The sequence below is a fragment of the Rhinolophus sinicus genome, chromosome X, assembly GCF_036562045.2.
Source record: "Rhinolophus sinicus isolate RSC01 chromosome X, ASM3656204v1, whole genome shotgun sequence".
Taxonomy (NCBI): domain Eukaryota; kingdom Metazoa; phylum Chordata; class Mammalia; order Chiroptera; family Rhinolophidae; genus Rhinolophus; species Rhinolophus sinicus.
In genome coordinates, this window is record NC_133768.1 from 33,466,192 (window position 1) to 33,482,531 (window position 16,340).

The 16,340-nt window shown below is 35.1% G+C and overlaps 1 protein-coding gene across 7 annotated transcripts in view; it reads left to right on the forward strand.

The window, feature by feature from the left end:
- Positions 1-16,340, forward strand: part of USP9X (ubiquitin specific peptidase 9 X-linked) — a 129,655-nt gene that overhangs the window by 66,359 nt on the left and 46,956 nt on the right. For all 7 annotated transcript variants that reach the window (XM_074323875.1, XM_074323874.1, XM_074323876.1 and 4 more), the window contains 7 exons: positions 3,263-3,350; positions 5,948-6,290; positions 8,646-8,741; positions 9,267-9,478; positions 10,572-10,812; positions 11,147-11,296; positions 12,124-12,244. In XM_074323875.1, coding sequence (XP_074179976.1) covers positions 3,263-3,350; positions 5,948-6,290; positions 8,646-8,741; positions 9,267-9,478; positions 10,572-10,812; positions 11,147-11,296; positions 12,124-12,244 — 1,251 coding nt within the window. The remainder of the gene's footprint in view (positions 1-3,262; positions 3,351-5,947; positions 6,291-8,645; positions 8,742-9,266; positions 9,479-10,571; positions 10,813-11,146; positions 11,297-12,123; positions 12,245-16,340) is intronic.

Sequence of the window (16,340 nt, forward strand, 5' to 3'; positions counted from 1 at the left end):
GACTTGAACGTGAATGTTTATAACAGCATTGTTCATGATACCCAGAAAAGTGGAAACAACCCAGATGTCCATCATTGGATGAATGGATAAACAAAACAATATGTTTTGTTTGGATAAACAGAACAGTATATCCAGTCAATGGAATGCTATTCAGCAATAAAAAATACTACAACATGAATGGACCCTGCAAAACAATATGCTAAATGGGGAAATGAACACATATTGTATGATTCCATTTATATGAAATATCTAAAATAGACTAAAGGCTGGGGGTGAGGAAATGGGGAGTGACTATGCAGGGTTTCTTTGTGAAGTGATGAAAAATCCTAAAAATGTAGATTGTGTTGTTGGTTACACAGCATTGATTGTACTAAAAACCATTGAATTACACAGTTTAAGTGGTAGATATTTTGGTCTTTGAATTATGTCTCAATTACAAATGCTTTTTAATAAGTGAACTTCTCTTACAATGCGTTCTGAAATGGACTCTAGACAACTTGCAATTTATAATGACAAGAAACAGTTTGTGTGAGCCTTAGCCATAGACAGTTGAGTTAATTTAGTCTCATCTAACGTCCTGTTTTCAGTGGGATGTCTACTAGCTAGGCTAGGCAGCATGAGTAATAAATGGATCATCCTCTTAAGTTGACTGTTAACTAATCACAGTATTTGGAGCTGAATGTTTATAAGGAAAACTAGCAACCAACCATCTTGATGTTTTCATGGCCAGAAAGCTTTTCTGTAGTCAAGTATAGGGCCTCTCCATTCCTATTTAGCACAGAAGGATCTTACTTCTTGACTTTTCTTGATTTTTTTGGTTTTCACTGAATGTTTTCAAAGTTCTCTGTGTTCAGGGTCCCAGGTCTTGATAAAATGCTGCCACCTAAATAAAAAAGGTGGTGATGCTAAAACTAGTGGGTAAAAGTTTGATAAGAAGCAAGATATTTACATAGTCTCTAGGCATCTCCCCACAAATTACTAAGTACAAAGAGAAAAATAGTAACTTTACAGTGGAGAAACCGGTATTTGGTAAAACTACCTTGACCAAATAAATGACCAGTTAACATGAATACTGCCACAAAGTGACATATTCCTTCTGACAATGATACACTGATGACATGGGGGCACTTCTGTGTTGTTATTTGCCAAAATGCCTGGCCTGAATCTTATCATGAAGAAACAGATGCCCAAATTAAGTATTTTGCAAATAAATTGGAGCATAGTTTTCTAAAAGGTCAAGAAACATGAAGGATGGTTAATTCTCCAGATTAAGAATAAAAAGGCATGTGCAAACTAAATGCAATGTGTCATTAATCTTGGTTTTGGAGAAAAGAAAATACAAATGGACATGTTGAGAAAATTAAAATTGTCAAGATCTTTTTGGTTATCTTGGGGAGGGGGTTTGGGCAAGGATACTATTGGAATATTGTGGGTAGAGGCCTGAGATGCTGCTAGATATCCTACAATGCACAGGGCAGTTCAACAAAACAGTTAGCATCCCCAGATGTCAGTAGTGTGCTGTTGAGAAACCTTGGGTTAGGTAATGGTATTATGTCAGTGTTTAATTTGATAACTGTGCTGTGGTTATGTATGAGAATACCCTTGTTTGGAAATATTTGTTGATGTGTTTAAGGGTAAAGGGACACGTCTCCAACTCAATCTCAAGTGATTTAGAAAAATTACACACACGTATATATGTGGCAACTAATGAAGCCAGTGGCGCAAAATGTAAACAACTAGTGAATATGGGTAAAGATGATAAGGGGATTCTTATTTTTGAAACCTGTCTTAAGTTTGAAATTATTAAAATTCACCCTAAAAAAGAAACTGAGTAAACAAAGTTGTACATAAACTCTTAGTTTAACAAACAAACAAAAAAATCCCTGAAGTCCATTATTTATTCAGATATTTGAAGGCGAGTGCTCTGAAAAAGAAAATTTCTACACAGAATGGAATTTGATATTGTATCTAGTTTCTTTAGAAAACCTCATGAGAGAGGTAGTGCTTTAAGTCCTAAGCCCTGAGGAAATTGACTTTCATGGACGTAGATGAAAATAATATGTGGAAGTAGAAAGCAAAATATCATTTGGCTTTGTTTTCTTCACAAAAGCATCAAAAGGAGATGTTTCTAAACATTGGGAATGTTCCGTCATTGCATGTCAAGATTTTGTTTGGACGAGAAACCTCACTATTTTTAGACTTGCATTACCTTTACTATTTCCAAAGGGTCTCAAACTATTAGAATTCTTTCGTACTAGCACACACGTAACATAAGGTCCAGGATCTGGTATGGAAATATCAGTATTTAATGCTAAAGGGAAATTGCACAACTTCTTATTCCTCCATAACTTACCACAACTTCCTGGAAACATCAGTGATTCCCATGTAGTTTCCTGCAGTGTCAAAGCATTTGCTTCAGCTTTCTTCTGTTCCAAGCCACAAATCAACTTGACCATTTGCAAGTCATACAGCTTTTTCCAGTAAAGTAAAATCAAAAATTGAAACACACACACACACATACACATATACAAAGAAAACAACCTGCCCTTAGTATTTTTGGGTTAGTAGGTGCTTTCTAAGATGTTTGCTGTAGCCTTTCATTGCAAACACAGACTTTTTCACCCATTGTATGCTGTAATGAAAGTAAAACCAAAGGGTTTACTTTATTTTTTTGTTTTTTTAAAAGGAATTTCCAACTTAAGCTAGTAGGGTTAGGGACTAACACCTACCCATAGTTGTGATAGAATAGAAGGGTAAGTTTTCTTGAATTTTCTGAGACTATTCTAGACTTTCATAACATGTTGATGGTGATAACTATGATAACTTCCTGGGTAGAAATTAGTAATACAACTTATTTCTTTATAACAGTATTTTTTCCTTCAAGAGTTTTCAGTATAACAGGAAGGAAATTGAAGAAAAAAATGTTGTCTTGGTGGTTAGTTCACATTCACAGACCACTCAGATCACTCTTAGGCTGTAATCAGAAATTACTTCATTGTGTATGAAGATTAGGTGAAGAGGTTATGATGAATTATTTTTATGGCACATTTAACAGATCATTTTCTTTGATTATGTAAAAGGGAAGTTTCTTTGTGTGGGAAAAATGGATGAGTAAAAATCACCAGTAATTAGAAAACTTGAGGTTGCCTATTTTAATGATAAAAAATTAACGACTTTTTAACTGACTTAATTTCCTTTGGTTAAAGTCAGCAGTGATGTGGGTATTCAAATGTGTAATACATGATATTTTTTAAACTTGCAGACCATGAAGACTATGATCCACAAACTGTGAGGCTGGGAAGTAGATACAGTCATGTTCAAGAAGTCCAAGAACGACTTAACTTCCTTAGGTTTGTTTTAAACAATTAGTGTTGCTCTCTTCAAGGCACAGATAAAAAACGCTGTGTTAATATGCTGTATAGCTTAGATCCTTTTTAGGTGGCCTTTTCCCCTTGGCCACATTTTCCCACATGGAAATCATTAACCTGAAAGTCCCAGGGCATTTCTCAGTGTCCTCATTTATTACATGTTTTTAAATTATTGTCTCAGTTTTAACTTCTTTGCAATATTTGAAGAGAACGCATTTTAAGCTTTTGTATAGACGTCTGTTCTTATTTGTTTAGGCCGGGAATACGTTTATTTTTAAGGAACAAGTTTCCATATTTTGATAGAACCAGCTGGAGAATCATACTGTCCTTAATGGTATCATAGACACTAAGGAAATGAGGACAGAAAGCAGCTGCCGCAGCACCCAAAAGAGTGGCTGAGTCCTCTGGTGCCTTGTTTATCCTAGTGACGGCTGACAAAGGCAGTGCACAGTCGTGCTAATAACAGTGTTCTGATGGGGTTGAGGAAACGATACTTATTCCCTTAAGCCAAAGCCAAATGTAGTGTGAAGCTGAATTTGCTCAGTGATATTTAGCTTTTAATAACTGTACACTTACAGATTTAAAATTGGTAAAATTTTTGGTGAGATGCGAATTCAGAAACCATATCATACATATAGCAAAAGAGTTTATGTAGATCATAAATGTTCAAAGAAATGCCCAGATTATTTAGATACACTGCGGAATTTTTTCCTGGGCTATGTTAATTATGGACTTAATGTTTATTGAACTATGTGCTTACTTACATTAGGAAACATTTAATGAGTAGTTACATAATGATTTTAACTTGAGAAAAAACTCTAGCCACCAGATTTTAAGAAATTTGGCATTTGTTTGAAGTGTCACCTACCTAGAAGGACCTTCCTCCCCAGATTGAGAATCACTGCCATAGTGAGCGATTGTTATTGATTGGTGTGTGTTGTATCCCTTCAATTTCCTAGAACAGAAAAGTAGTTACAAGCCCTCTTGCTATATTAAAGTTTGTAGTCAGAAGACCTAGTCTAGTTCCTACTCTATTTAGTGCCTATCTACAAGACCTATAGTGACTCACTGAAGGGAAAGGAACCTATCTTTACCGAGTGTATGTTCAGCCTGTGTTAAACACTTTACATTTGATCCTCTGCAGTACAGTGGGGCAAGTATTATCCCCATTTGATTAATAAGAAAACGAAGATTCACATGGCTTAGACTAGATCGTTTGAAATCACATATCCAGATTGTAGTGGTGTTGCATTACTCAACTATTAGGTTGGTGCAAAAGTAATTGCTTTTTAAAAGGTTAAAAATAATTCACGAACCGCAATTAGTTTTGCACCAACCTTATAGATCTAGCTGACTCCAAAGTCTATGCTCTTTCTATTAGACCAGCAATTTTTCAAGCCTACCTTGGAGGAGCCTTAAGGCTTCTGAGGAGCTTCCTCCAAGGTTTCTGAACAAGCAGTGGGAGTTTCATCTCCATTTCTCCTTTCCTCCTCCCAACAACTGGAGCAGCTCTGCTTTTATACATTGGACTTTCAAATGGAATTTTTGTTTGAAGAAAGTTTTCCGCTCTTGTCTTTAAAAAAAAGAACTTTGAAAACAATTGCATTTTATCACATTGGTCCATAGTTTTGTATCTGTAAATTAGAAGTAACAGGGTTAGAGAGAACTGGGTGCTAAAAGCCCTCTTTAAACACAGCAATCTTAGGAAACTATAAAAAACCCTAGAATTGAGATTCGAGAATTCTTTGAAGTGGAGAGGGAGCCTACTGACATTAAATACATGCACTTATTCTGTAACTGGGCATGGAGCCACCATTATGTTAGCTGAAAATTTTGTTATTCAGAATAAAATGAGGTGTTCTCTTTTTCTCATTCAAAGATACGGCAGACAGGGTTGGTGGGTGGAATCCAAACAAAAATAAAAAGCTACCTGAAGAAAGAGCCTATGGTTGTAACAGAATTACCTTTAGTATTGTCTTTTTGAATGACTAAACCAATAGTCACAACACTAAAGACCCTAGAGAACATTACTGAATGACTAAGAAGAATCTTGTTGAATATTGACATAAAAAGTTTAAATTATATGTAGGTTATTCTGTTTAATGTGGCCAGGCACTGAGTGATGAATATTAGATCATCAGAAAGTATTAAAATTTAAGCAGTTTTAATTAACTCTTACATGTCAATGAGTTGTTATCTGTGAGAGTCACTTAGAATACCTCATTTTCCAGTGATGGATAAGCAGAATACCAAAACTCAAATAACTGTTAAACATACTAAACTGTTTAAAGTTCAGGTGACAAATCTTTTATTCAGTTTAGGCCCAGTCACCTAGCAGTTTCTGGCACATAGTAGGTGCTCGGTATGTGCTTTTTAAATGAATTAATATCTAGTATTTTTTAGTATCAGATAAAAGTTGCGCAATAAGTTTTTAAGATGTCAGTAAGAACTGACAGCTATTTGCCTATAGTTAAAATATAATTGTGATAAATGGATTATTTCATATGTATACAGATATAGATTGCATTTCAGGATAAATTTGTGTAGATCTAATTGCTAATTTTTTATATTTTTCCAAGATTTTTATTGAAGGATGGCCAACTGTGGCTATGTGCTCCTCAGGCAAAACAAATATGGAAATGCTTAGCAGAGAATGCAGTTTACCTTTGTGATCGTGAAGCTTGTTTTAAGTGGTATTCCAAGTTGATGGGGGATGAACCAGACTTGGATCCTGATATTAATAAGGACTTCTTTGAAAGTAATGTGCTTCAGCTTGATCCTTCCCTATTAACTGAAAATGGAATGAAATGTTTTGAGCGATTCTTCAAAGCTGTGAATTGTCGAGAAGGAAAACTAGTAGCTAAAAGGAGAGCATATATGATGGATGATTTGGAGTTAATAGGCTTAGACTACCTTTGGAGGGTAAGTGAAAAGTGGGAACTTTGTAAACACTGTAACTGATGTATTTTTTCCAATAGGTAAGGAATCATAATTTTGCATATAATTTATATGTACGTATGCTTCTCTGTTTGTCCTAGGAGATTATGATAGTTCGTCTTTATCTTCTCATGTCCCTTGTCATTGGGTTTTCTTCTTTTTTCCTCCCCTCCCGCCACAGATGTTCCTTTTGTCTTGGCTTAGAAATCTTTTTCAGATGTGTTTAGAAGTACCCTGACCCTGCAAATTTTTCATGCCTCCCCATGGAAGTTACTGTTCTTCCCTTTTTTTTATTTAATGTAGATCTGCTTCTTCTCCTTTGATGTTAATTTTAGGTTATTATATATTGAATAATAAAATAAATAGAGGACAAAAGAAAACACTTTATTTAGAAGTGTTTCTGAACATACACTTTATCAATCAGCAGTGTTTAACTTGTGATATTTTTAAATACCTGAGGGAGTAAAATATTATTATTTATTAAAGGTTACTCTTTTTGCCTTTATACTATTTAATGTATGTGTATTTTTCATTGATATAATGAAGGTCATTCAGGTGAGGATTGACATGCATTAATATTACATTAGTTTCAGGTATACAACATGAAGATTTGATGTACGTACGTATACATTGCAAAATGATTACAGTAAGTCTAGTTGACATGCATCACCACACAGTTACCATTTTCTTTCTCGTGATGAGAACTTTTAAGATTTTCTCTCTCAGCAATTTTCAAATATGCAATACAGTGTTGTTAACTATAGTCACCATGCTGTACATTACATCCGCAGGGCGTGTATAACTGGAAGTTTGTACCTTTTGACCACCTTCACCCGTTTCACCCACCCGGCCTCTGGTAGCCACCAATCCATTCTCTGTATTCTGTATATGAGTTCTGGTTTTGTTTTTTTTTTTGGTTGTAGTTTTTTTGTTTGTTTTAGATTCCACATGGTGTTTGTATTTCTCTGTGTGATTTATTTCACTTAGCATAATTCCCTCAAGGTTCATCTATGTTGTTGCAATGTAGTATTACTATATTATTCCTGTCTTTAAAAATCTGACCTGTTCACAGTTTGTATTGTTTTTTGGATATGAAATATTTTCCTGTAAGCCATAGACCAAGATCTTTACTGTGGTATTTGATCAGACTTTTTCATTTAAGGGGTTTTCAACATTTTAATAATTTTTTTTATTTTTCAGTTATAGTTGACATAAGCTTTTAGCATTTTTAAACAGCAGAAACCCTTTTTAAAATTGAAATTGACACAATACTCCAAAATGTAAAGCTAGTTGAAGTGAGAAAGGAAAACCTGTTTCCTTTTTCTGCGCACCTTGTGCTTCACCCCCTCCCCCTCCCCAAACCTATTACAGGGGTCAGCCCTAAAACACTTTCTCAGAGCCCTGAAGTTCTGCACATACCATGTTTCCCCAAAAATAAGACCTAGCTGGGCAATCGGCTCTAATGTGTTTTTTAGAGCAAAAATTAATGTAAGACCCGGTCTCATAGTAAAATATATTAAATTTTACTCCAAAAGACGCATTAGAGCTGATTGTCCAGCTAGGTCTTATTTTCGGGGAAACGGGGTATATTGAATACCACTGATATAATTAGATGAGTGATAAAGATCTGTAGAAATGGGGTAGGGAGCCCTTTATGCTAAACTGTATTTTGTGTGATCTTGTATTTCCTTTTAACCAATTTGAATTCCTCTTTTCATGTCTCACAAATTGGTTACCAAGGTGTTGAATTTCAGGGTTAAATAGTATTAGTCAGAAACAGACTCATAGATACAGGAAACAAACTGGTGGTTACCAGAGGGGAGCGCGGTTGGTTGGCCAGGTGAAATAGGTAAAGGGGATTAAGAGGTATAAACTTCAAGTTATAAAATAAATAGGTCACGAGGATATAATGTACAACATAGGGAATGTAGTCAATAATATTGTAGTAACTTTCGTGACAGATGGTAACTAGACTTACGGGGGTCATTTCGTAATGTATATAAATATCAAATCACTGTGATACACCTGAAACTAATAGGATATTGTATGTCAATAGTATACGTCAAAAAATAATGGTAATACTGGCCAGAGCATATTATATCCTTAGAAAAATGTGTCTTCCATTCTTAAACAAATTTCTTTATTCACAGACTTCAGTTTTGCATTTTTTCTTTTGGTCTGTTTTCTCACCTAATTTTACTATGTTTATTTGGTCATCGAAGTCGATGTACCCTTAAATTATTGAATACTGTATTTAAAATAACTGAGGGTAGAGTTTGAATTGAAATGCCCAGCTATTTTTCTTGAAAGGTATTTACATTTGAATCTTTTTGAACCTAGGTTGTCATTCAGAGTAATGATGATATTGCCAGCAGAGCTATAGATCTCCTTAAAGAAATATACACAAACCTTGGTCCAAGGCTACAGGTCAATCAGGTGAGAATTGACATGCATTAAAACATCCACAAATTAGAATTCTAACAGAAGAACTCTTGCTTATAAGAATTTTTTCTTTAATTCATAATTAACTAGAAATTCTTTTGTTTAAGCTCCTACTAAAAATATACTTAAAATTTAGTCCATGTTTCTCTTGTACAAAATGTTATCTAAATGATTCTTCTCTTGATAATTATCTTAAAGAGATTATTTTGAGTATAATTATGGCAAGAGGTTTTGACTGAATTTCTTTTGATTCTATCTAACACCTAATCCTGAAGTTTATTTTTTGAGCATCTAGTTTATACTTACATAACAGTAGCTTCCTTTGACAAAGCGTAGTATGTTTATTATCAGTATAGACTCTCTGGTTAAATATGATCCTGGTTAAATATGATCATGATTAATGAGCGCTACTTTTAAAGTAGTTGTTGTCATCATTAATTGAATTAATGTTTCATATATACATTTAATTTTTACATTTCAAAGCAATTTGAACTGTCTTATTGGGCTCGTTATTTGTAGGTGGTGATCCATGAAGACTTCATTCAGTCTTGCTTTGATCGTTTGAAAGCCTCCTATGACACGTTGTGTGTTTTGGATGGTGACAAAGACAGTATTAATTGTGCAAGACAGGAAGCTGTTCGAATGGTTCGAGTATTAACTGTGTTAAGGGAGTATATAAATGAATGTGACAGCGATTATCATGAGGAAAGAACAATTCTACCTATGTCAAGGTTTGTGAATAACTGATCTGATCTCCTAGTGCTACTTCTTAATTATTTGGTATTTTCCTAGCTGTTTAATTGTTTTAGAAAGTAATGTACAGAAGAAAAGGGGAAATTTTTCGTTTTGAAAATGTTGGTATCTTTTAAGATACTATTAAAAACATTATTTGCATCTATTTATAGATTTTATAATAGTAGACCTTTTTTTGTTTTCCAGGATCTGGTTTTTTTGTGTGTGTTTTGGTAGGGCATTTTCACTCATTAAATCAAGTTTCCTCTCTTTTTGCCATTAACTTTATTGCCCAGTAAGTGTTGTAGGGATATTTTGCATTTGATGTGTTTTGATGCCATTCATTTACACTGTTAAAAATAATAGCATAGTCAGATTGGAGAGTAATTGGAAAGAACTCTTAAAAGCTGCTTTGGCAGATAGCCAATATAGCAAGACATATTTTCAAATGGTCAGTAGACAGTTTGCTTAAGGTCTTAACCATTTAGTAATTCCAATAGTATTTATAATTGAGAGATATTTATAGAATGAATGCCATCAGTATTTATTTTAAAAGATTCCTCTTTGTAAGGGAGTTCTCTTTGTTAACCATGGAATTATTTAAAATTGTTTTCTAAGTATGATTTTATTTTTTGTATCTTAATGTACAAGAAGATAATATGCCAACATAAATATCATTTTGGGTGGTGAATTGTGACACAAAGAATTTTTCAGGGAAAAAATGTACATCTTAGCATTTTTGTTGATAATCTCAAGATAGTTATCTTCTACATTTAAAAATAGTGAGTTGAGCTTTTATAGCATAAAATAAGTGAAGTCTTACTCATTTCTCTGTTAATTTCTTACAACAAAATTTTTATATAAGAGTAACAATGGAATATGATTGCTGAGTTCTGAAGATAATTTACAATATTTGTAGTTTAAAGGAGCAATAAATTTTTATTTTCAAGATCCTAAAAATATATATCCTTAACTCACTTTCTCTTATTTAATAAGAAAATATTCAATATTATATTTTTAACTTCATTTTCTTCACAAGAAGATTTGAAAGTTTGCTGAATGTGATGATGTTTCCCCTTTTATTCCCCCCAGAGCTTTCCGTGGGAAACACCTCTCCTTTATAGTTCGATTTCCAAACCAGGGCAGACAGGTTGATGACTTGGATGTATGGTCTCATACAAATGATACAATCGGTTCAGTACGACGATGTATTCTTAATCGTATTAAAGCCAATGTAGCCCATACAAAAATTGAGCTCTTTGTGGGCGGTGAACTGATAGATCCTGCAGATGATAGAAAGTTGATCGGTCAATTAAACTTAAAAGATAAATCGGTAAGTATCTGTAATTACCAGACTTCTCACAAAAAACCTGAGGCTATTTTTCATTTCACTAGTCAACATTTCATGCAATAAATTTTAATTGATCTGTATGTGTGAGGATGTATATTAGATGTTTGGATTATAACGCTAAATACGACAGGCATCAAGTTACCTACAATATAGTAGAGGAAAGGGTTTCTAAAAACAAAACCAAGTGGTTATGTTAGACAACACTTAATAAATTGTATTTCTAAAAGTGTAACATGTAAGTTTTTGTCAGTATGTTACTAACAAGTTTTGTGTAGGTTTCCTTGTTTTGGGTACTAACATAGTATATCATTTTCAGCTAATTACAGCCAAACTTACACAAATAAGTTCCAATATGCCTTCAAGCCCAGATAGCTCTTCTGATTCCTCAACTGGCTCTCCTGGAAACCATGGTAATCATTACAGTGATGGTCCCAATCCAGAAGTGGAAAGCTGTTTGCCTGGGGTGGTGAGTAGTTTTCAGCTACTGTATACAAGGCATTACGCTACATTCCTTGAGAATGAAGAGGTGTATAGAATAGCTCTTTATTCTTGAGGAGCTTATAGTTTAATGTGACAAAATATCAAATAACTGTGCAGTTAACCATTAACTTCAGAATGGATCCCTCTGAAAGGTGATTGTAACTTGGTTGAAATTTAAAACATTTCTTTATAGATAATAGTACTGTTATGTTTCCATAAAGTTAATCTATTATACAGCTTAATTATAACTTGCATATATAAATTTAGAAAAATACCATTGTACTTTGTACCACAAAAATGTTTCTGTAGGAAAATAACTGCAACTTTTCTCAGATTGTCAGTAACATATCTTATATCAAAGAAACTGACTCGTCCCTTCCCACCCCTCCCCACAAGAATTTTTAATGGCTACGATAATACTACGGAGCCACTCCAGTGTCTGAAGGATTGACTCCCTACAACAATTGTATTAGGTTGGGGCCAAAGTAATTGTGGTTTAAAAAGGTACGTATTATAATTGCAAAAACCGCATTTACTTTTGCACCAACCTAATATTAGGAATTTAACTATTAGTGGACATGACAGCCTTTTGTATGTGTAGAGTCTAACTTGCATATATGAGAGAAATAGTTCAACAAAATAGTAAAAGCTGTCAAATTACTGGAGATCGCTTGGATAATGTATTCATTCTGTATTTTGGAGAGTAGAAATGATATGAGCAAAAGTGTAGCGATTAACAGATTTGTTTGGGGCTCTTCTTTTAGGGGAGGTATAATTTGCAGGTAAATACTTGGTGTATATTTTGTATTCTAGATAATGTCACTGCATCCCAGATACATCTCTTTCCTTTGGCAAGTCGCAGATTTAGGTAGCAGCCTAAATATGCCATCTCTCAGAGATGGAGCAAGAGTACTTATGAAACTTATGCCACCAGGTAAGAATTTTTTTAAAAATAATGTTGATAAAGTACATGCTGGGCTATAACAGGGTATATTATTGTCAAATTCTTTCCTAGATGGAAAATGCCTTGTGGTATAGACCAGAACAGGAGTTGGCAAACCTACAGCCCACTGCCTGATTTTCTACAGCCCGAGAGCTAAGGATAGTTTTCACATTTTTTAATGGCTCAAAGAAGAAAAAAAAAAGTCAAAGAATAATGTTTTGTGACTCATGTAAATTGCATAAAATACAAATTTTGGTGTCCATAAACAAAGTTTATTGGTGTACAAACATGCTCATTTATATACTGTCTGGCTGCTTTTATCTTCACACAGCAGAGCTCGGTAGTTGTAGCAGAGACCATATGGCCCGCAGAGCCTTAGATATTTACTGTCTGGCCCTTTATGGAAAAAATTTGCAGACCCCTGGACTATTTTGGGTCATGTGTCATCTATAGCATTGTTCTTTTTTATTCCTTAGGAACAACCACTTTGAATTTGTGGCTTTTATTTTTATGTATGTATATACTATTATATCTGTAAATAATGTTTTTGTACAACTCTGTCCATTTTAGATATCTACTGATTTTCTGTTCTATAGATGAAAACTCTTACTCCCACATTTCCCCAAGTTTTGCTTAAGTTCATTCATATTCATTGTTTTCATTTTCAAGAGTGTGAAGTTGGCTGGATTACTGACAACTTTTACTGCATTTAATAATTTTTCCCTTTTCACTTTGATTTTTCTATATATCTATCACTAAGTCTTCCCACATACTGTGTAACAACGTCTCAAAATAATTTTCCATTATTAATTTGTCAGCTCCACTGTTGTCCTGGAACTTTTCTTCTTCCTCCTCTCATCTGGTTTGCTACACAGCTACCCTTTGGGACTTGTTTCTTCAGCTTTCCTGTGGCAGATTCCTGTTCACTAATTTCTGTGTTTTGGGCCTTTCTTCAAGTGCTCTCTCATTCTGCTGCCGGTGTCTCAGAAAGCGTACATGGGAGGTGGTTTTGTGTTTTGTTTTTGAGACGTTGCTTATCTGGATGCAGTTAAACCCTCATATTTGATGAGTAGTTTTGCTCTAGAATTTATTCTGTCTAGCTGGTAATGGTGGTGGTGTGAAGAACAAAGCTCTTCTGAGTTCAGTTCTTTGCATGTGATCTCTGTTTCTGGAAGTTTTGGTTTTATCGTTGAGTTTTGAAATTTTGTCATTATGTGCCTTGGAGTAGATCTGTTTTATAGTGGGTATTCAGTGGACTTGGAGATTCCTAATTTGTGAGAGACTTGCAGTCTTTGCTAATTTTCTTCTCCATGTGCTGCTTTTTGTGTGTCTGTCATTGTGTTGAATCTACTACAACTGATTTTCTTCCTTTTCTTCCTCCTTTCTCTAACTTGATTCCAGCTTAGGGGTCATTTCCTTAACTTTTTACAGCCCTTCCGTTGACTTTTTGCCCCCAGATACTCTAGTGTTAAATGTTTAAGACCTTTCTCCAAATGATCCTTTTCCACAGGATTTTGTTTTTCATGAACATATTTCAGTGTTTCTGCTCTAATATATGTGTTTTCCTCCAAAACCTAATGCTCTGCAAAATTGTAACTAAAAATAACTGAGGTTGTAGAAAACAGGGAGTTGGGATAGATCATTTAATCCAATACAACTTGAAATTAGAAAAAAAAAAATTGTTTTGAAACATTTACAACCTTACAGAAGTGTTAGTAGAAATACAATTCAAGAACTTTTTTGTAAACAGTTTGACAGTAATTTGCTGGTCTAATGTCCCATCACCCTTATGTACTTTACTATATATTCCCAACAAACAAGGATATTTGTGTAACCAAAATACAACCATCTAAACCAGGACATTAACTTTGATTAGTACTGTCTAATCAGCAGTCTTTTAGAGCAAAGAGATCCATTTCAAGTAGCATATATTGCATTTAGTTGAGATCTCTTTTAGTTTCTTTCTGGAACAGTTGCTCCTTCTATCTTCGACTTTCATCACCTTGACACTTTTGAAGATTACAGGCCAATTATTCTTATTTCACTTTAGATTTATCTGTTTTATCATCATTAGATTCGGGTTATATGTCTTTGGAGGGAATACCACAGAAGACAGGCTCTGTTTTTTTCAATGCTTCCTGTCAGATGGTGTGAAATTGCCGTTTTTCCCATTTCTGATGATGATCACTGTTGACCACTTAAGTGTTTGCCATGCTTCTCCACTTTAAAATGATTCTTTTTCCCTTTGTAATTAAGTATTTTGTGGGGAGGTACTTTGAAACTGTGTATGCTGTTTCTCATGAGGCTTTCAATTTTTTCATTCATAATTTATAAACTCATGGTTTCCTGTTAGATTCAAGGGTTTATAATTCATTACTGTGATTTATTTAGATGCTCAAATGGCCTTTAATTTGGCCAGTGGGAGCCTCATCAAGCTGGTTTGTGTTATTTTCACATGTTCCCATCATTCTTTGACTCCTTGTGGGCTTTCTGGCTGCAGATGTTTCAGGTGAAAATCATGTATTCTCTCCGTCCCAGTCCTGGAATCAGCCATATCTCCAGGGAGTCCTGGTTCCTTTTACTGGACACTAACTGTCCTTGTTGCTTTACTTGGAGTGTTGCTGTTCCTGGGCGCTCTCATTAGATAGAACCTAAGGAATTTATGTATGTACATACACATTTATATCTGTATTTCATACATCCATACATGTGTGTGTACACAGACACACGTGGATGGATGGAATAAAAAACCATGGGGGTCCTCTAGTTCCATTTCAGTGTTACAAGGTTCATTCTAGTTTTCTTCCTTTCCATGTTTATAATGCCCTTCTCTAACAGTGAAAAGCCTGGCTGCCGTTATCCTTTAACATATTTTCCTATTTAATTCATACTCCTTATGTAATCGGTCATCTCTACCACCACCCCTTTCTCTGTGTGGAAGGGCTCTGGCTCTCAATTTCCTGAGTTTATATATTGCATATGCATTTATGCTGGGCCTCGCTGCACCGCATGGACACCTCCTCGCTGCTTGAGTCGAATCATCGTGCTGAGCTACCCCATTGTTTGGACTTCCTTCTCCTTCTGCATAGGACCGCTTCCTCCCCTCCCACATAGGAGTCCTCCTCACCCTGCTTGGACTCTGAACACTCTAGGCTCGGTAACCCTTTCACATCGAGTTTAAACAGTGCTCATACAACAGTGTCTTCAGAGATAACTTGGACAGCCCGTGCAGGTAGTTCCGTGCAGCCGAAGGCAGCCTCAGGAGATAAGACGACACAGAACCAATATAGAGAAAATGCTGGCTTGACTGTGTTAGCTGACACAGATGGAAGTGGAGCTCTGAGACAGGTGGGCTGCCATTAAGTTGGGCACAGGACAAAGTAAAATCTGCCAGGAGTCATGGGAGTCGGGGTGCGTGCCCTCCTAGATGAGCCCTAGGTGCAGGTGCTCGCTTTTAATTTTCTTAGAAGAGTTAAAAGCCGTTCTTTCTGTGCAGCTGCCAGGCTGAGGGGTTTTAGTTTGATTGGTTTTGGGTTTTGTAGTTGTAAGTTACAGTTCCTCCCCTGCTATACGGGTTCTTGTTGCCTGGGAGAAATCACGTCTGAACAAACACACCTTCCACATTGTACTGACATCATTCTGTTTGCCAATTGAATATAAGCTAATTAGGGTTATAGAAACGTGTTACAACATAACAAATTGTACTGTACGTATTTCTCTGGAGGCTATTACTGATAGACGTTTTGTTTTCTTCCATTTCCTGCGCATCTCTTGTTTTCATAGTTCCTTTTTTTCCTGTTAAAAAATTTGAACTTTTCCTATTGAAATAAGTTCAAACTTAACAAATAGTACGATCTCAGTTACCCTTCCCCAGATTAAATAGTTGTTAGCATATTGCCATAGCTGTTAGGTCATTCTATGATAGGATTTTTTTCCTAACATTTGGAAAACCGGTTATAGATACCATATCTTTTGATAATACCTTCATGATTTCTAAGAACAAGGACATCCTCTTAGTATTACCACAGCATTAATTAAAATCAGAAAATTTACCATTGCTTCATCACTGTAATCTATTTACAGGCCT